The sequence below is a fragment of the Orycteropus afer genome, unplaced genomic scaffold (genome assembly GCF_000298275.1).
Source record: "Orycteropus afer afer isolate SDZICR_OR568_19922 unplaced genomic scaffold, OryAfe1.0 scaffold00402, whole genome shotgun sequence".
Lineage (NCBI taxonomy): Eukaryota > Metazoa > Chordata > Mammalia > Tubulidentata > Orycteropodidae > Orycteropus > Orycteropus afer.
This window is the reverse complement of record NW_006921989.1, coordinates 278,972-300,553: the sequence shown is the minus strand read 5'-3', so window position 1 is coordinate 300,553 and position 21,582 is coordinate 278,972. Positions and strand designations below refer to the sequence as shown.

At 41.5% G+C, this 21,582-nt stretch overlaps 1 protein-coding gene across 1 annotated transcript in view; it reads left to right on the top strand.

Annotated features, from left to right (window-relative positions):
* The window catches only part of ZNF266 (zinc finger protein 266), a 225,187-nt gene that overhangs the window by 4,234 nt on the left and 199,371 nt on the right, over positions 1–21,582 (top strand). The window contains exon 5 of the mRNA XM_007953623.2: positions 230–1,171. Within this exon, the coding sequence (XP_007951814.2) occupies positions 230–1,171 (942 nt within the window). The remainder of the gene's footprint in view (positions 1–229; positions 1,172–21,582) is intronic.

Sequence of the window (21,582 nt, the reverse complement as noted above, 5' to 3'; positions counted from 1 at the left end):
AATTCTTAGGCAGACTCTCTCTAAGCTTTGTGGAGACAGGGACTATAACACGGTCTCTTGACTATATGGTCACATAATTCAACATGAAATAATTAAAAACAAGAGAGTGAAAATAGTAAAATCTTCAGTCATAGTACTATTTTCTATACATAAGAATTGTGATGAGAATGTTTGTAACTGTAATGGATGTGAGAAAGTCTTTACTCATCATTTATCCTTTCATCAACAGGAGAGAAGCCACGCTGGAGTGGAACATTATGAATGTAAACAACTTGGGAAAGCCTTTGGTGAACATTCATGCCTTGAGACTCACATGAGAACTCACATTAGACATAAAGCATATAAGGGTAACCAACATGGAAAAACCTTGAGGAAGAACTCTAGCTGTACTCTGAACAAAAGAACCCATGCTGGGCAGAAACCTTCTGAGGATTATCAATGTGAAAAAGCCTCCAGTTGGCTTCCAAATATTGTGCACAAAAAAAGTCACCCACGAGAAAAACTATATGAATGTAAAGAGTGTGGGAGAGCCTTTGCTAATCAGTCATACCTTAAGGTACATGTGAGAACTCACATTGGAGAAAAACCCTATGTATGTAAGGAATGTGGGAAAGCCTTCACTAATTCCTCACACCTTACAGAACATATAAGAATTCACAGTGGAGAAAAACCCTATGTGTGCAAGGAATGTGGGAAAGCCTTCACTCAATCCTCAGGACTTATGTTACACATCAGAACTCATACAGGAGAGAAACCTTATGAATGTAGAGAATGTGGGAAAGCTTTCACTGATTCCTCAAGTCTTAATCAGCATGTGAGAATTCACAGTGGAGAGAAGCCATATCAGTGTAAAGAATGTGGGAAAGCCTTTACCCAATCATCTGGCCTTACTGTACATTTGAGAACTCACACTGGAGAGAAGGCCTATGAATGTAAGGAATGTGGGAAAGCTTTTACTCGTTCCACAAGCCTTAACATGCACATGCGAACTCACACTGGGGAAAAGCCCTATGAATGTAAGGAATGTGGGAAAACCTTTAGATATTCCACATGCCTTAGTATTCACATGCGAACCCACACTGGAGAGAAACCCTATGAATGTAAGGAATGTGAAAAAGCCTTCATTCAGTCTTCAGCACTTTCTAAACATGTACGAAATCACATGAGAGAAGCTCTATGAATGTAATGTTTGCTCAAAAGCTTTTAATTGCACGTCAATCCTTAATATCCATTTCCAGATTCATGGTGAAAGACCAGTGATCTTCCACAACATGTGAGAATTTAGAGTGAAGAAAATCCCCATTAATACAAGGAATGTGGAAAAGTCTTTATTAATTTTTCATATCTTAGAGAACATGTAAGAACTCATATTGGGGAGAAGCCTTTGGCTTGTAAGGTGTAAGAGAAAGCTTATAATCATTCCACAATGCTTATTTTGTGTATCTAAAATTATGGTAAAACCATGAAGGTAGGGAAAGTGGCACAACTCTTAACTATTTCATGTGCCATAATTCTCATATGAAATCTCAAATTGATGAAAGACTCTATGTATTGAAAACGTGTTAAAGCCTTACTATCCACACAAGAGTTCACAGGAGTAAAACCCTGTGAACATAAGGGTTGCAAGAAAATCATCATTTGTTCTTCATATCTTAATCATGTATGCACTGAGTTGAGAGATACCCTATAAATTTAATGAATGTGAGAAAGTCTTTGGAATCTCCTCACATCATAGCATGTATAAATTCATACGGAAGCTATACAAATGTGAGAAATGTGGAAACCCCTTTACTGAATCCTTGGGTCTTATTAAAAAAGTGAGATCTTGCAGTGGAGAGAAACTGAATGTAAGGTATGTGGGAAAACTGTAGTTTACCAAATACTTTAAACTGTGAACTCCTATAATAGGAGTGAAAAAAACTTTATGATTGTAAAAAATGTTGGAAAATGATCATTTTTTTTATTTGATTGCTCATCATCCTTTAGTAAACATGGAAAAAGTCACACTCAAGAGAAACTGTGAATATAGGTAATATAGGACATGCTTTCCTAAGTCCTGAAATCTGCTGACAAACACATGGCTTTCTAGTCATTATATATATGTTTTCAGTATTCATGGTTCTTCCCTAATCATTCTCGTCTATAGGCACCATTCTTTCTACTAACAGCAATGCTAGGGACCTACAGGAATTACACTTAATCCTATTTCAGCCACCTGGATTCTCTGTTGCATTGACATAGTTTTAGATAATGAAGGGGTCATAGGTGGTGCAAATAGTGAACATGCTCAGTTGTTAACCAAAAGATTGGACATTCAAGTCCACCCAGAGGCACCTTGGAAGAAACCCTGATAATCTAATTCCAAAAAAATCAGCTATTGAAAATGTTATGGAGCACAGTTCTATTCAGATACATGGGGTTGCCATGAATTGGTGAATTCAGCAGCAACCAGTGGTGGTATGTAGTGAAGGCAGTGATCACTTGATTGCATATACTTCACTCCAGGTCTATCCACAGTGGCTCACACTGGCTAAAGTATGGAATATAATACATCTCTGTAGATTTTGTAAATTTGTCCATGTCCCTGTTTTGCACCTGAAACTTCTGAATGAAAGGCCATAGTATGAACAGAGGATGAGTTGAGAAAAAGAGAGGTTATACCTACTGATATGAGACTGATTTTGTGGCCATGGAGGGAGAGCAACAATCCCAACACCTAGGGAGGCATGCCTTTGACCTTGGGCTGTGTAATGAGGGAGGGGAACAGTGAATGCTGTCTTTGACTACTAGATCCAGCACCATAGCCTGGAAAAGCAGTTATTTGTGTGCTGATTCAGGCAACTGTGTGTCTGGCAATATGATCATCTGCTGTATTTGTCATTCCTCTCTACATGCTGTGAGAACAGAAAAACATGGACATGGCTGCTCCTGATACTCAGTTGTGACTGACACCATCACTGGCAGCTCCTGATGTCATCATTGGCTCCGAAATACTGAAGAGCCCAACCTTATTTCAACCTGAGTGATGCAAACTCAATTACTGATACCTGAGAAGCTTTGAGTTATTTATGGTGACCAGAGTTGCAATTGCTTGGTGACACTGTCTTTGGGACTTAATCAAACCAGTGTAATAGTGATCCAAATCAAGCTTAAGAAGAGATTCTGATCAGGAGTGACCTGTGTCCTTTGAAAATGTTACATGTTTTTATGTAGTGGAGAGTGGGTCCCAAGATGGCTTTCTTTTGGGGATGGGAGTTGCTGTATAAGCCCTCTGTTGCACCTTTTAATTATTGGCAGTGAGCCCAAGGATCAGCAGATTAGTCTCATTCCTTTATGTTGATTGTAATGAATAAGATTGGCCTCAGACTGTAGCCTGATTGTCTGAAATCAAGACCTACTAACACTTGCTAGGACTTACTCACAGTTGTTAGGGGAGCTTGTAGTTGTGGTCAGCACTGCAGGTTGGTCTCGTTTTGCTGTTTGGATCCCTAGTGACAGTAGCTTTAATAAATGCATGAGTTTAGTTGAATGGATTTGGTCTGAGCCTCTGTTCAGATTAATCACTGACTGATGGAGTGACATATTAATGTGAAATTTCATCAGAAATCAAGTAATACAGACTGGGTTATTGGGATACATTTCTCCATGGGTCTCATACTCCTACACATCTTGCTGAGCATACCAGGAATTCAAGATCCTGCCTGCTCCTTCCTTGGGTCATTTTTCAGGGCTGTGTGTGCAGTGAGCAACCTTGAAAGATGAGATAATTTCTCCCTTTGGGACAAAGAGCAGGCTTCAAGTGCCCTAGTCTCCATCTCTCTCCTGTTAACACAATCCAGTGCATATACAGGCATCATCTTGGGATTGCTTCCGAGGAACTAGGAGGCAAGGGAAATCAGTGCAAACATGCTGATACAGACTGCTGTAAATTTCAACTGTTGTGGTAAAGTCCATGATGTAGTGAAGTCTTTTGTCTCTGAATCCAGTCTCAAATCCTCTGCCAGCTCCCATGAAACAGTCACAGGTAACTTACTAGCTTTCAAGTAGATAGAATCAAATTTCAGGTCCAGCACTTTTGGCAATGTAGATGACATGCTGACAGAAACACGGGTTTCCTGAGGAAGGGCAAGGGCTGCTTGGGCCAGGTTCAGAGATGTAAGACACCCGGAAACCAGCAATGAACTCTTGCCATGAGGAGGGGAGTAAGGGTCCACTAGTGTCATGCCTATTCATGAGGCTGAGTGCCAAATGCTAAGATTGAAACAAGTCCTCTAAGTGGCCCCTTGGTGGTTCATGCTCCTCTGAGTGGGTGTAGGAATGGATGTTATTCTAATACTGGAACCCAAAGCCCTGCTGTGAAAAAGCATTGTGCCTGTGGCTGCTGGGCCAAAACACCCGCAAAGCTGAAACAAATGGCGTCAACCACAAGAACCTTTCTGTTTGATGGACAGCTTTGTGGTTGTTAGTTGCCACTGAGTTGGCTCTGACTCACGGTGACCTTATGTATAACCACAAAATGTTGTCGATTCACCATCCTCAGGATCATTGGTATGCTGATGCCCTTTGTTGGGACTGCTGTGTCCATTGCATCGAGAGTTTCTATAGTTTTTGATTTATGTGAACTGAAAGCATTAGGAGTTTGGTTGAGCTGTGAGTGAGTGAGCACCTCGAAAATAAAAGTGAATGTAATCATTAGTCTAGAGCTGCTCTCTCCTTCCATGTCTATGAAATCTCTCTGTCCCTAAGTGTTTTGTTTGTTTGTTTTTTAAAGGCATATGTATCTAGTGGGTATCCTGGAAAACTTCAGGGAAGGAGGGACTCAAATGTTTATGGCTGTTCTCTTGAAGAATGGGAATTTCACAACATTTACTGTGCTCATGCAGAACCTGTATGTGGATCAAGAGATGGTAGTTCAAACAAAACAAGGAGGATACTGCATGATTATAAACTGAAAAAGGTATGTGGCAGCATTGTATTTACCTTGTTCACATCTATATGCAAAAAACAAAAAACAAAAAACAAAAAAAAACCAAAACCCAAAAATAAACTGAGCTATAAGAAGTACATGACATCAAGAATGGGAAAAACCTCATTAACAACTTGAGATATGCAAATGACACAACTTTAATTACTGTAGTGAAGATGAGTTGAAGCTCTTACTGGTGAAGGTAAAAAAACAAACAAACAAACAAAACTACAGCCTTCAGTATAAATTACACCTGAATTTAAAGAAAATGAAAATTCTTATAACTGGGCAAATAACATCATGACAGGAGCTCTGGTAGCTTAGTGCCTAAAGCATTTGACTGCTAACCAGAAGGCTGGCAGTTCAAACCCACCAGGTACTCCTCGGAAGGAAGGTTTGGGCAATCTACTTCCATAGTGATGTTGTTGTTATGTGCCGTGGAGTCGGCCCTGACTCATAGCGACCCCTCCTTGGGTTTCCGAGGCAGTATCACTACGGAAGTAGGATTGCCCAACCTTCCTTCCGAGGAGTGGCTGGTGGGTTTGAACCACCAGCCGTCTGGTTAGCAGGCAAGTGTCTTAGCCACTATGCTACCAGAGCTCCCTCCATAGTGATACCACCTCAGAAACCCAAGGAGGGGTTGCTATGAGTCAGATCCAACTCAACAGCAGTGAGTTAGTGAAATGGTGATGAAATTGATGTTGAGGGTTTCATTGTCCTTGGATCCACAATAAATCCCTATGGAAGCAGCAGTCAAGAAATCCAATGTATTGCATTGAGCAGATCAGCTGCAAACTACCTTTTTAAAGTTTCTAACAAAAAGAAAGCTGTTGCTGAGCCTGCATTCTAGTAGGGAGTGGAGAGAGAGACAATAAACAAACAAATAAATGTTGGGTAGTGATGTTGTTGTTGTTAGATGCTGTCGAGTCATCCCCAATTCATAGCAGCCCTATGTGCAGCAGAACAAAACACTGTGCAGTCCTGTGCCAGCTCCACGATACTTGTTATACTTGAGGCTATCACCACAGCCACTGTGTCAATCCATCTTGTTGAGGGCCTTCTCATTTTTCATTGACCCTCCACCTTACCAAGCATAACCTCCTTCTCCAGGGAATGAGCCCTTCTGTCATGACCAAGGTGGGTGAGACGAAGTCTGGCCATTTTCGCCTCCAAGGAGCATTCTGGCTGCACTTCCCCCAAGACATATTTGTTGGTTCTTTTGGCAGTCCATGGTGATTTCGGCATTCCTTGCTGGCACCACAACTCAAAAGCATCAATTCTTCCTTGGTCTTCCTTATTCATTGTCCAGCTCTCATGTGCATATGAGGCAATTGAAGATACCGTGGCTTGAGTCAGGTGCACCTTGGTCCCCAGGAAGACATCTTTGCTCTTCAGCACTTGGAAGAGGTCCTTTGCAGCTGATTTGCCCAGTGTTATACATCGTCCGATGTCCTGACTGCTGCTTCCATTGGCCTAACTTCTATGCCTATGGTTATAATTCCATTTGGGAATGGGTTGTCTTTTTTATGTTAATGAGGTAGGAGTAGTGTATGGTGTCTTGTGAGATATAAAAGATTAATCAAGCAAAGTAAAAAGCAGATGATGTAAAGTAGATGTGAAGACACATGGGATCTGCAAGGAACCAGGAAGTAGAAACTGAACTGTCAGACAAGGACATTCTTCCAAAGCTGAGAGAGGGGAAGTTTTCTTCTAGAACTGGGGCTCTGAATTTGGAATTCTAGCTTCCTAAACTTTGAGACAATGCCCTGCTACTGTTCATAAGATTTTCAGTGACCAATTTTTTAGAAATAGATTTCCAGGTTCTTCTTCCTAGTCTGTCATAGTCTGAAAGCTGCACTGAAACCTGTCCACCATGAATGACCCTGATTGTACTGAAATACCAGTGGCATAGCTTCCAGCATCACAGCAATATACAAGGCACCACAGTACCAGAAACTGACCGACAAGTGGTGGTAGTTTACCCTCACCATTGGTCCTGTGATAAAAAAGACAAGAAGGAAAGAAAAGACCAAAATGGATGTTGGAAGAAACTCTGAAACCTGCTTTCGAACATAGAATAGCTAAAGTGAAGGGAAGAGATGAAGTAACAAAAGCTGAAGAGATTTCAGTGGGTAGCTAGAAAAGACAAAGTATAAAATGTGCAAAGACCTGGATTTAGAAACCAGAGGAAGAACATTCTCAATATTTCTCAAGCTGAAAGAACTGAGGACAGAACTCAGGGCTCGAGTTGCAATACTTGAGGATTGTATGGGAAAAATATTGAATGATGCAGGAATCATACAAAGAAGATGGAAAGAATGCAGAGTCACTGAACCAAAAAGAATCAGTTGAGATGCAGTCATTTCAAGAGGTAGCAAATGATCAAGAACAGATGGTAGAGATGGAATATGTCCATCCTGCACTAAAGATGATGGCAAAAAAAAAAAAAAAAAAAAAGCCTCCAGATAGTCCATCATTGGAGGTTTTCCATGGGATGAGGGTGGCCGAGATCATGCTGTTGGGCCAGGACAGTACCTTTTGACCTCACACCACCCCCTTCAGATGCATGGCTTCACCTGGACAGGGAGGGGCATGAGGTGGAAAAAGGTGAAAACGTTCCTCAAAGGCAGGGTTCAGGCCTCTAGAGTTTAATTTCCTTCTAAAGCAAGGCAACAGATATCTCCCTTTTAGAAAATGCTGAAGATTAACTGTGTTAATGGTAATTGAGTTAATTTATGTAAAATACTGCTTGAAACATATGCATTCCTGTCCACTCAGCTCAGATCCATAGGGACCTTTTGTATAACAGAATGAAATGGTGTGATTCTGTGCTGTTGTCATGCGCATTGGTATGTATGAGCCTTCTGTTGTGGTTACTGTGTTAGTGCATCATCTTGAGGGTTCCCTTCCTTTTTGATGATCCTCTACTGAATGTGATCCTTTTCTAGCAATTGCTCTTTCCTGATACACAGCAAGCAATGTTTTTCATCTTAAAAAAGGAAAAGAGAAAAGCAACCCTGTGTGGTAAAAAATTATACAAAGTATTTCCTTAATGATTGGAATGTCTCTGATGTTCATCAAGGACTCCAGAGCACATCATACAGTCTATCCCAAGGTGATTCAAGTGTGGGACTCAAAAGATCCACCATGTTACATAAGCACTACCTCCAGGGAAGAGACAGGGCTGGAGACTGAGTTCAGTCATATGATCAATGATTCCATTCATTGTGCCTTCATAATAAAACAGCCATAAAAGCTCTGGATATTGACTCTCCTGGTTGGTGAAAGACATGTATGGGAGGAGGGAGTGTGTAAGGCATATTTGAGAAATGGGGCCTATGAGATTGAGACCCTCCCAGATCTCATAATGTGCAGCTCTTTCATATGCAAATCATGATTTTTATTCCTTTTACCATATTAAAACTGCCATGGAGAGCATCATTCTAGCAAACTACTGAACCCAAAGAGAGAAATCCTCATGATTTAGTCACTTACTCAGAAGTCCAGGTGGCCCCAGAATACCCCATACACGTGGTTGGTGGGCACCCTTGGCAATGGAGAGGACTGTGCCCTTTAAGTTTTCAGATCAGATCTTCCTCTGAGTGGAATTTGCTGTTAGTATAAGAAAAGACTAAAGAGTTGGCATGTGAAGCAGACAGCTATTTTAAGTTCCTGGCAGAGAAGGGGAGCAAGTTGGGCACCAACAAGTAAGACTTGGTGTTGTTAGAAAGCAGTTTGTCACTTATAGAAAACCAGTAAATTGCAAAACCATGCTTTGCCCATTGTCCTGGTGGTCAGTTTATTGCTTCTGTTGTAGAGCCCGTCTGCCTGCTCCCTGATAACAGAACTGGGCCATACATTTTTCCTTTACAAGTTATCAGTGTAGGAAAAGCAATAAAGGACATGACATTTAGAAGAGCTTTCCATTTCTGGTTCCAGTGTGATCATCCACCAGGCTCCTAGAGGGTACTTTGGTCCCTACTTTGCTACATTTGGCTTCTCCAGCACAGGGTTCCTGTAAGCACAGCATTTGGATGTTGGGAGCTTGCTTCAGCTCTCAATTTGGACAGTGGTAGAAGAGCAAACCTCCATTTGCTAATGTGGTATGACTGAAATTGAGAAATAGCTGCAAACATCCATTAATAACTGGAACATGGAATGTATGAAATATGAATCTAGGAAAATTGGAGGTTGTAAAAAACGAAATGGAATGCATAAAGATTGATATCTTAGGCATTATTTAGCTGAAATGGACTGATTTCAACCATTTTGAATGACAACCATATGATCTATTATGATAGGAATGACAATCTGAAGAGGAATGGCATGGCATTCATCATCGCAAAGGATGTTTCAAGATCTGCCATGAAGTACAATGCTGTCAGTGATAGGATAATATCCATACGCCTACAAGGAAGATCAGTTAATAAGACTATTATTCAAATTTATGCACCAACCACCAAAGCCAAAGATGAGGAAATTGATAATTTTTATAAACATTTGTGGTCTGAAATTGAGCGAATGTGCAATCAAGATGTGTTAATTATCACTGGTGACTGGAATGCAAAAGTTGGAAACAAAGAATCACCAGTACTTGGAAAATTTGGTGACAAAAATAACACTGGAGATCGCATGATAGAATTTTGCAAGACCAATGACTTATTTATTGCAAATACCTTTTCTCAACAACACAAACGGAGGCTGTACATGTGGACTTCACCAGATGGAACACACAGGAATCAGACTGACTACATCTGTGGCAAGAGGTGATGGAAAAGCACAGTATCTTCAGCCAAAACAAGGCCAGGAGCTGATTGTGGAACATACCATCAACTGGTCATATGCAAGTTCAACTTGAAGTTGAGGACAATTAAAATAAGTCCCCGAGAGCCAAAATATGACCCTGAATATATCCCTCTTGAATTTACAGACCATCTAAAGAATAGATTTGATGCACTGAACACCTGTGACTGAAAACTGGAAGAATTGTGGGATGACATCAAGAACATTATCCATGAAGAAAGCAAGAGGTCATTAAAAAGATGAGAAAAGAAAAACCAAAATGGATGTCACAGGAGACTCCGAAACTTGCCCCTGAACGGAGAGTAGCTAAAGCAAATGGAAGAAATGACAAGATAAAAGAGCTGAACAGAAGATTTCAAAGAGCAGCTCGAGCAGACAAAAACAATTACTATAATGAAATGTGCAAAGACTTGGTGTTAGAAAACCAAAAGGGAAGAACATGCTCAGCATTTCTCAAGCTCAAAGAACTGAGGAAAAAAATTAAGCCATAAGTTGTAATACTGAAAGATTCTATGGGCAATATATTAAATGATGAAGGAAGCATCAAAAGAAGATGGAAGGAATACACAGTCACTGTACCAAAAACAAACAAACAAACAAACAAAAAAAACCTGGTCGATCTTTATCCATTTCAGGAGGTGGCATATGATCAAGAACCAATGGTACTGAAGGAAGAAGTCTAAGCTGCACTGAAGGAATTGGTAAAGAACAAGGCTCCAGGAATTGATGGAATACCCACTGAGATGTTTCAACAAACGGATGCCCCACTGGAGGCACTCACTTGTTTATGCCAAGAGATTAGGAAGACAGCTACCTGGCCAACTGACTGGAAGAGATCCATATTTGTACCCATTCCAAAGAAAGGTGAGAAGCCCCAAGATTAACAAGTAAAAAGGCACAGTCCTGATGTTACCAGACCACGCAGCAGGCCATTAGCTTAAATCCATTGTAAGTCCCAAGATTGGCAGAGCATGGCAGGCTGCTGAGCAATGACACCACTACATGCAGAGTCCAAGCATGCCATAGGCTAGAGACCATTCTCAAAGCTTCTCCTTATATACAGGAAGCAGACCATATACCCAAAGGCAGCTACCCAGCTGCTTGTGGTAGATCCCACCATGCAGCTGATTGCCACTCTCCTCATGGGGATTAACTACCACCAGCTGCCCAGCTACTCAACCAGGCCCAGCCAAGTTGACACACAAACCAAACTACCACACGTGTCAAGGAACTACCAACCCAAATGTCCTCTCCTGAAGGCAGAGGCAAACAGAAGTGTGCTATAGTATGTAAAAAGCAGGCTTTCCAGATTCCACTAGCAACTGATATTATACATTGCTGGTGGGACATAAAACGGCACAACCCTTTTCAGAAACAAATTAGAAATTTCCTATAAAGGTAGTCATACAACTACCATGACACAGCAATCCTACACAGAGGGATATAGATGAGGAAAAATGAAACCTTATGTTCACATGAAACCCTGTGCATAAATATTTACAGCTGATTAACAACAACAAAAACTAGAAAAGCAAATATTTTCACCTGCTGTGGAACATATACGAAACAAAAATACTACTTAACAATAAAAAGAAACTATTGATAAATTCATCTACATGGATTTATCTCAAATTCAATACAATAAAGGAGATGATCTGAAAACTACAAACTATATGACATGTATAGGGACAAAAGCAGGAGCTCTGGTGGCGTAGTGCCTAAGACATTTGACTGCTAACCAGAAGGCTGGCAGTTCAAACCCACCAGCCACTCCTTGGAAGGAAGGTTGGGCAATCTACTTCCGTAGTGATACCACCTCGGAAACCCAAGGAGGGGTTACTATGAGTCGGATCCAAATCCAAGGCAGTGAGTTGAGGGACAAAAGCTAGGATGCATGAAAGAAGGTTTGACTAAAAAATGGCAGCACAAGGGGTTTATTGGGAGTGAAGTGGAGAGCTGTAGTGCATTTTCATTGTGGTACTGGTTATATGACTTGATGTATTTGTCAAAACTCATATTAATGGACATTCCAAAAGCAAACTGTTAAAAAGTTTCAATTTAGGAAGCATCAAAAGGAGTAAGAAAATTACTTACTTCTGTCTTTGGGATTGATTGATCTCTGTGAATGTTCTAAGATGGAACTTCTCTACAGGCTGATTTGTCTCCATATATAAAATTTAAATAAAACTGCCAACATCTGTACACACTATTTCATACCCTATAACACATTAAACTGCTTCTCCTCCTGTGGACTAAATTTTTGTGATGAAATTCAATTAGTGGTAGTACAATATTGTGACCCGTGTTGTAGGTGCCACTGCTTTGGTTCCAACTCATAGTGATCCTGTGTACACAGAATGAAACATCTTCTGGTCCTGTGTTATCCTCACAATTACTGTTGTGCTTGAGTCAATCCGTTCTGGTTACCTAGTGCCACTCTGACAGGAGTGTACCACAAATAGGATGGTGTTATCAAATAGGAGTTTATTCTCTTACAGTTTGGGAGGCTTGAAGTCCAAGTTCAAAGTGCCAGGCTCTAGGGGCTGGGTGAAAGTCCCTTGACCTTGGGCTTCAGCTCTGCCTCTTGTTCCTGGCCCACTGAAGCTAGAGGCATCTCTTTACTCAGGCAACTACTGGCTGCTGAGGCTAACAAGCCCAAGGTCAACAAATAAAATGGCATGTTACCAAACCACACAGCAAGCTATTAATTCAAGTCCATTGAAAGTCCCAAGGTCAGGAGAGCATGGCAGGCTCCTGAACAACGACACAGCTACATGCAGGGTCCAAGCGTGCCATAGGCTAGAGATCATGCCCAAGGCTTCTCCTTATATACAGAAAGCAGACCACATCCCAAAGGCAGCTACTCAGCTGCTTGTGGTAGATCCCACCATGGAGTTGATTGCCATTTTCATTATGGGGAATAAATACCACCAGCTGCCCAGCCAACCAAGTTGATATACAACTTCAACTACCACAATTTCACCTCTTGTCAGCTTGGCACCTGTACAGATCTTCAATGGGTAGCATCTGTACAGATGTCTCTCACTGGGTGACTCCAGTCCCCTAGTTCCTCTAAGTGGCAACCTCACCCCCTTGGCCTGGAGGGCCCTATTCCTCTACCTCTTGGGCATGGCAGCCCCGCCCCCTCACTCTTGGGCAGCAGCTGTGGCTCCATCCCATTAACTCACATGAACGAGCAGCCCCACACTCCAGAATCAAGTTGGTGAAGGTCTGGCTTTTTGAAACCTAGGGGGCTGTGGTGGTTCCATCCCCAAAGGCCATGGTCCTACCCTTTCAGGCTGAGGCAGCTCTGCTTCCTGTTTCCTTGGTCTCTCAGCTTCTGCTGATTAATGTGAAAGGCAACCCACTCCACTGGAATTCTTCCCGCCCCAAAGCACTCAGCTTTCTTGCTCTGTGGGCCGGCCAACCTGCTACTCCATTTCATGCCAATCTTTTATACCAATTAATGCCTGAAAGCAATCCACTCTGCCAGGAAGCCACCTACCCAATGGTACCCAGCTTTCTCCTCCCTGGGTTGGTGTTTAATGCCAGTCTATGGGCTCTGCTACTGCTCTCACACTGGTCTCTCTGCCAGTTTCTTGGTTCTGCTTCTGTTGTCTCTAATGCCGCATGCCAGGGTCTTGGATCAAGGACACACTCCACTCCTGTTTCCATATTTTATGTATCTGTCAGAGCAGCACCCCACTCTCTTGGTACCACATTCTGCTCTGGTTATCTAGTGCTGCTCTGACAGGAGTATACCACAAATGGGATGGCCTTATCAAATAGGAGTTTATTCTCTTACAGTTTGGGAGGCTAGAAGTCCGATTTCAAAGTGCCAGGCTCTAGGGGCTGGGTGAAAGCTCCATGACCTTGGGCTTCTGCTCTGCCTCTTGCTCCCGGCTCACTGAAGCTAGAGGCATCTCTTCACTCAGACAGCTACTGGCTGCTGAGGTTAACAAGCCCAAGGTTGGCAAAATGGCACAGTCCTGATGTTACCAAAGCACACAGTGGCCATTAATTCAAGTCCATAGAAAGTCCCAAGGTTGGCAGAGCATGGCAGGCTGCTGAACAATGACACTGCTACATGCAGGGTTCAAGCGTGCCATAAGCTAGAGGCCATTCCCAAAGCTGTTTCTCACATATGACAAGTGGACCACAACCCTAAAGCAGCTACTTAGCTGCTTGTGATAGACCCCACCATGGAACTGATTGCCAATTTCATCATGGGGAATGTGGTAGTTCAGTTTGTATGTCAACTTGGCTGGGCCTGGTTGAGTGGCTGGGGAGCTGGTGGTAGGTACTCCCCATGATGAGACTGGGAATCAGCTCCATGATGGATCTACCACAAGCAGCTGAGTAGCTGCCTTTGGGATGTGGTCTGCTTCCTGTATATAAGGAGAAGCCTTGGGGATAGTCTTTAGTTTATGGTGCCTCAAACCCTGCATGTAGCTGTGTCATTGTTCAGCAGCCTACCATGTTCTGCTGACCTTGGGACTTACAATGGACTTGAATTAATGGCCTGTCATGTGATTTGGTAATATCAGGACTGTGCCTTTTTACTTGTCAATCTTAGCCTTAGCAGCCTCAGCAGCCAGCGGCTGTCTGAGTGAAGAAAAGCCTCTGGTTTCAGTGGGCTGGGAACTGGAGGCAGAGTTGAAGCCCAAGGTCGAGGGGCTTTCACCCAGCCCCCAGAGCCTGGCACTTTGAACTTGGACTTAAAGCCTCCAAACTGTAGGAGAAGAAACTCCTGTTTGTTAAGGCCATCCCATTTGTGGTATATTCTTGTCAGAGTGGTACTAGGTAACCAGAACAGGGAATAACTACCACCAGCAGCTGACCCACTCAACCCAAGCAAGTTGACACACAACCTTAACTACCACACCATCATTGCAGCCACTATGTCAATCCATTTCATTGTGGGTCTTCACCTATTTTGCTGACCCTCCTCTTTGCCAAGCATGATTAGCCTTCTCCACAGACTGATCCCTTCTGATAACAAGAATGTATGAAGGATGATTAAGGACATGGAAGTTAGAAGAGATTTCCATGGATGAGGTATTTTTATGGATTGCAGAGTTAATAAAACACAGGTAGCATCTTTCTGGTAGTCTTTGCTTTCAGGCAAGTTCCACCTGACATTAGCATTAATATCCCTCATCCTATGCTGTTCTCTTAATCTGTCTTGAATTTCTGGCAGTTTACTTTCATACTGTTTTTTTTTAATTGACTTCAACCAAACTTTACTTATGAGTGATATTGATAGTGTTCAATAATTTCCACATTTTGTTGGATCACCTTTATTTAGAATGGGCACAGATATGGATCTCCTCTAGTTGGCCAAGTAGCTGTCTTCCACATTTCTCGTCATACACGAGTAAGCGCTTCCAAAGTTGCAACCATTTATTGAAACATGTCAATGGCTATCCCACTGTGACTGATGGTCAGGTATTTATCTTAAAACCCCTTCCTGTTGCACACTGAAACTATTTTCCCTCTTTCCACAGTCTAGCAACTATTATCAAAGTACACAAAGTATGTTGTCCAGGGACTTCCATAGAAGTACTGTATAATAGGTGGCCTTATTTGAGACCTGTTACCTACAGCCACCATTCCCCAAACCCCTTATATGAGAATTCATGAAGATGGTTCCAGTTCACATGTGGCAAAGGAGTTCTGTATATATCCCCAGGCCCTGTAGGAGGCACACACTGGTTGAGAAGCCACCAGTCCAGTCCAGTCCAGCAACTGCAGCCTCAACTTCTGCCTCAGTGCACTCTCCTGGAACCACAAAATTATCAAAAGCAGGACTGTTTCAAAATAATAGATTTTGTGCCGGTGATGGACAGAAGCTTCATTACATCTATGTCAGGTTATAGGTCCGTGCAGGCTCTCCATCTCAATGAATCCCCAATGGTACTTTCCACAGCACCATTTCACAAGGACATTTTTGCAAAATGGTGGGATTTGAATGAAAGTATTCTATGCAGTTTCCTGATTATTAAACCAGGGATCATAGTCGTTATTCAGGGTAAATAAGCAATACTTTTTTTTTTTTCTAAAATACTACATGCACTGTATAATCTAGATGTTTGTAGAAAACATTGGTTTGCACACAAAGAAGGCTGCAAGTCCCAAAATAATGAGATAGTGGTGGTGTTCTGAGTTGTTTATTTTCCAAAAATTTTCTGTTAAAATCAAGTATTTCAACAATGAGCAAATACTGCTTTATAATGTAGAAAAAGATAAAAAACGTTTAAAAAAGGATAGATGATTAAAAGACACAAGTTTAAGACACTGAAGTTTGATGAAATTTTGTAACATAAGTTTTATATAATGGAATCAAAATCACATTTTAACACTTAACCAAATTCATTTGGTACAAGAGAAAGGATGCTTTGCTTACAGCTGCAGTCTCTCCAGTGTGTGAGGTTTCATAGATGTCCTAAGGATAGATGGATAATGAAGGCTTTTCTTATCTTTTACATTCGTAAGATCTCTTCACAGTGTAACATGTCATAGGTTGCCTAACAATATACCAAAAGACCTGTGAGTATTTCCATGTTCCTTACATTTGCATGATTTTCCTCCAGTGTGTCTTCTCACACATCCAACAGGATTGAATCTTCACATCTTGGGAAGTACTGGGGGGCTAGTAGGGGAAGTAAAAACTCTCTCACATTGCATACCTTACAGTTACATAGTTTCTCTCCCATGTGTTCTCCCTCATGTTTGAAAAGATGAGGATGATGGAAAGCTCTCCAACATCATGTTGTTTCTCTGGAGTGTAACTTCTTCAGAAAGCTGGGGTAACACTTTCTCTAACTGCCTATATTCATAATGCCTCTCTCTACTGTAAGTTCTTATATACTTCCTGAGTGATGACAATTAAAGGCTTCCCCAGATTACTTACATTTATAAGGCATCTCTCCACTATGGGTTTTCGTATGTATAGTGAGGCTTGAGAAATCACCAAAGTATTTCCCACATTCTTGACAGTCTTAAGGCCATTCTCCACTGTGAGCCCTTATGTGGTTGATGAGGTGTGGGGACTGAGTAAAGGCTTTTCCACATTCTTTGCATTCATAAGGCCGCTCTCCACTGTGAATTCTGAAATGTTTAGTGAGGGATGAGGCACAACTAAAGGCTTTCCCGCATTCTTTACATTCATAAGGTCTTTCTCCACTGTGGGTTCTTGCATGTGTGGTAAGATTCCCGAGATCACGAAAAGATTTCCCACATTCCTTAGTTTATAAGGCTGCTCTCCACTGTGAGTTCTTTTATGTATACCAAGAGATGAGAACTTACTAAATGTTTTCCCACATTCCTTACATTCATAAGGCTTCTCTCCACTGTGAGTCCTTATATGGTTGATCAGGTGTGAGGACTGGCTAAAGGCTCTTCCACATTGCTTACATTCAAAAGGCCTCTCTCCACTGTGAGTTCTTATATGGTTAGTGAGGTGTGAGGACCGGTTAAAGGTCTTTCCACATTCCTTACATTGGTAAGGCCTTTCTGCACTGTGAGTTCTTGTATGTTTAATGAGGGACGAGGAACAACTAAAGGCTTTTCCACATTCCTTACATTCATAAGGTCTCTCTCCCGTGTGAGTTCTTTCATGAAGTTTGAGGGATGAGGACTGACTAAAGGCTTTCCCACATTCCTTACATTTGTAGGGCTTCTCTCCACTGTGAGTTCTTATATGTGTAGTCAGGGATGAGGCAAAACTAAAGGCTTTCCCACATTCCTTACATTTGTAAGGCCGCTCTCCACTGTGAGTTCTTTTATGGACAGCTAGCTTTGAAGATTTGTTAAATGCTTTCCCACATTCCTTACATTGATAAAGCTGCTTTTCAGTGTGAGTTCTTTTATGATTACTGAGGGATGAGGACAGACGAAAAGTGTTTCCACATTCCTTACATTTATAAGGCCTCTCTCCACTGTGAGTTCTTAAGTGTGTGGTGAGAGATGAGGCACAACTAAAGGTTTTCCCACATTCCTTACATTCATAAGGCCGCTCTCCACTATGAGTTCTTGTATGTGTAGTGAGGGATGAGGGACAACTAAAGACTTTCCCACATTCCTTACATTCATAAGATCTCTCTCCAGTATGAGTTCTTTTATGATTACTGAGGGATGAGGACTTACTAAAGGCTTTCCCACATTCCTTACATTCATAAAGCCTCACTCCACTGTACATACCTTTATGTTTATGGAGGGATGAGGTATTTCCATATTCCTTATGATCATAAGGTTGCTTTTCACTTTGAATTTTTTTATGTTCAATGAGGACTGAGAGCTGATCAAAGCCTTTCCCAAATACGTTACATTCATAAGGTCTCTCTCTACTGTGAGGTCTTGTATGTATAATGAGGGAGGAGGAACAACAGGTGATGTCACATTCCTTACATTTATAAATTTTCTTTCCAGTAATAGTTTTTACATGAGTTCTTAGGTAAGAGGGACAACTGCAGGCTACTCCATGTTCCATACACTGAAAGGAGCTGCATCCAGCGTCAGATCTGATGTGATGTTTAAATGAAGAATGATTCGTGAAAGCTTTCCCACACTCATGGCATTTGGAAAGATTTTCTCTAGCCAGAGTTCTTCTGAGCCTGGTATGAGATGCAATCTTGCAGACAGGGTTTCCACACTGATTACCTTCTTTCCTTGCCTCGAATTTCCCTTTACTTTCACGGAGGTTGACAGCTATATGCCATCTGTCAAAAAATAGGCATCATATTATTAGTATTAAGTTTGTTGTAATTTCATAATTACAGTACAAAGTAAGTATTTATGTTTTCTGCCCTGAGTTACCCCCATGTTGAATAGGTTGAATCATGTCATGGAGGTCAATTCCATCATATTTTTTTGTGATTTGGGTGAAAATTTAGAGAGCAAATTCACATTCCATACAACAATTCCCATTATTTTGTCTCATGACATTGACTACAATTTACCACAGTGCTCCCCTCCCACTTTCTCCCCATAGTTACCTCTTCCCTGTGTCCATTCCTCCATGCACTCCTGCCCCTTGAGCTGTCTCCCTGTGCATAAACAGCCCTTCTCTCTCCCATGATTGTTCTCTCCAAGGAGTGTACCTACCTCAGGTAAATGTTGAACTCATATGGTTGTCTTTTGTTTGGTTGGAAGCCACAGGAGTGAGTTCAATTCCAGACCTGAAGGACAGCTAGGGGTCATAGTCTCAGTGGTTCCACCAGGCTCTATCAGACCAGCAAACCTGGTCTCTCACCCCCTTTTTTTTCTCCAAATGATTTTGAGTTTTGTTCCACATTGTTCTCCCTCTCTATCCAGGATCTCCTACATAGATCCCCCTCCAAGTGGTTGACAGTGGTAGCTGGGCACCATCTAGTTCTGGTCTCATAGTAATACAGGCTGCAGATCACATTGTGTACCAGTCACCAGGACTAATTGTTTCCATGAATTTTTGGTTTTCTTGATTCTTCCTTGCTCTGGATGAGGAGAGACCCCTCGTTGCATCTAGATGGATGCTTGCAAGCTTTTAAGATCCTAGTCATTACTCGCCAAAGTAGGAGGTGGAACAATGTTTTGTGTAGTATGTTATGCCAATTGAGCTTGATGTTTCCCGTGACTATGGTCCCGAGCCCCAGGTTCAACTACTCGGTCCCTCTGGATCTGCTGAAGACCAAGAAGTGACTACAACCTTGCTCCTTGTCAGCTTTATCATACATCTGGGAATTCAGATCATATAAATAAATTTATAGGACCAATGTCTGCCAAGCCTATACATGGTCTTGGGTATACTCCCTGCTTCATAGACATACCTACTAGTTCAGCCTGTCTACCCATCTATCCACCTGTATACCCATGTTTGCCTTCACTGACAATGCAGTACTGTTTCTGCAAAAGGGTTCATCTTTGTTGTCTGTACCTCCCATGTGCCTCTCTATGTCTTTCTCTCCCTCAATGCCACCATGTTGATCACTCACATTTGGTACATTGCCCTTCTCTTCACACAAATAAATACTTATCTCTGCCTATCTAACAGTGTTCCCTACCCTCTCCTCCCACCCCTGGTAACCAACAAAGAAAATTGCCTTCCATAGATAAAACTTTCTTTGACTTTTACAATAATGGACTAATACAATATTTGTCCTTCTGTGACTGACTTATTTCACTCAGCATAATGTCCTCTAAGTTCATCCATGTTATGTGGTGTTTTGCAGATTCTACATTATTCTTTTGGGTTGCATAGTATTCCATTGTGTATATGTACCATAGTTTGGTTATCCATTCCTCAGATGATGGACACCTAGGTAGTTTCCATCTTTTGGGTATTGTAAATAGTGCTGTGATGAACATGGGTGTGCATATATCTGTTCTTGTCATGGCTCTCACTTCTTTAGGATATATACCTAGTAATCGAATGTTTGGGTCAAATGGTATTTCTAATTCCAACTTTTGAAGGAATCACCATACTGCTTCCACTGTGGCTGTACCATTTTACAGTCCCACCAGCAGTGTATGAGAGTCCCAATCTCTCCACATCCTTGCCAGCATTTGTTATTTTGTCTTGTTGAACTCTGCTACTAGTGCTGGAGCAAGATGGTACCTCATTGTTGTTTTGATTTGCATCTCTCTAATGACTAATGATCGTTAGCATTTCTTCATATGTTTGTTGGCCGCTTGAATATCCTCCTTGATGAAGTGTCTATTCATGTCTTATGGCCATTTTTTAATTGGATTGTTTGCCTTTTTGTTATTGAGGTGTTAGAGTTTTCTATAAATTCTAGTGATAAGTCCCTTGGCAGATATGTCATTGTCAAATATTTTTTCCCAATACGTAGGTTCTCTTTTGACTCTTTTGGAGAAGTCTTTGGAGGCAAATAAAAATTTGATTTTTAGAAGGTCCCAATCATCTGGTTTCTCTTCTGCTGTTTGTGCATTTTGAGTTATGCTTGATAGTCTATTTATGACATATATTAGGGCCCCTAGATTTGCCCCTAGTTTTTCCTTGAGGAACTCTATAGTTTTGGGTTCCACATTTAAGTCTGTGATCCATCTGGAGTCCATTTTTGTGTATGGTGTGAGGTATAGACCTTGTTTCATTTTTCTGCAAATGGATCTCCAGTTTTGCCAGCACCATTTATTAAACAAACAATCTCTTTCCCATTTAATAGATTTTGGCCCTTTGTCAAAGATCAGCTGACCATAGGCCAATGGATCTATTTCTGGGTTCTCAATTCTATTCCATTGGTCTCTGTGTCTCATTAAACCAATACCAGGTAGCTTTGACTACTGTGGCTGTATAGCAGGTTTTGAGATCCAGTAGTATGAGACCTCCTACTTTGTTCTTCTTCAATAGTGCTTTGCTTATCCAAGGTCTCTTTCCTTTCCATATAGTTAGTAATTGGCTTTTCCATATCCCTGAAGAATGTTGATGGGATCTGGATTGGGATTGCATTGAATGTATAGATTGCTTTGGACAGAACTGACATTTCCACAATCTTTAATCCTATTATCCATGAGCATGGGATGTTCTTCCATTTATGTAGATCTCTTATGGTTTCAGAGGGCATTCTTGTCTGGTTTCTCTTCACAAGAGGAATGGTTCCAGTCTCTCTCCATTGAGAATAATGTTGGCTGTTGGTTTTGCATAGATGCCTTTTATTATGTTGAAGAATGTCCCTTCTATTCCTATTTTACTGAGAGTTTTGAACAGGAATGGGTTTTGGATTTTATCAAATGCCTTTTCTGCATCAATTGATATGATCATGTGGTTCTTCTCCTTTGTTTTATTTATGTGGTGGATGACGTTGATTGTTTTTCTA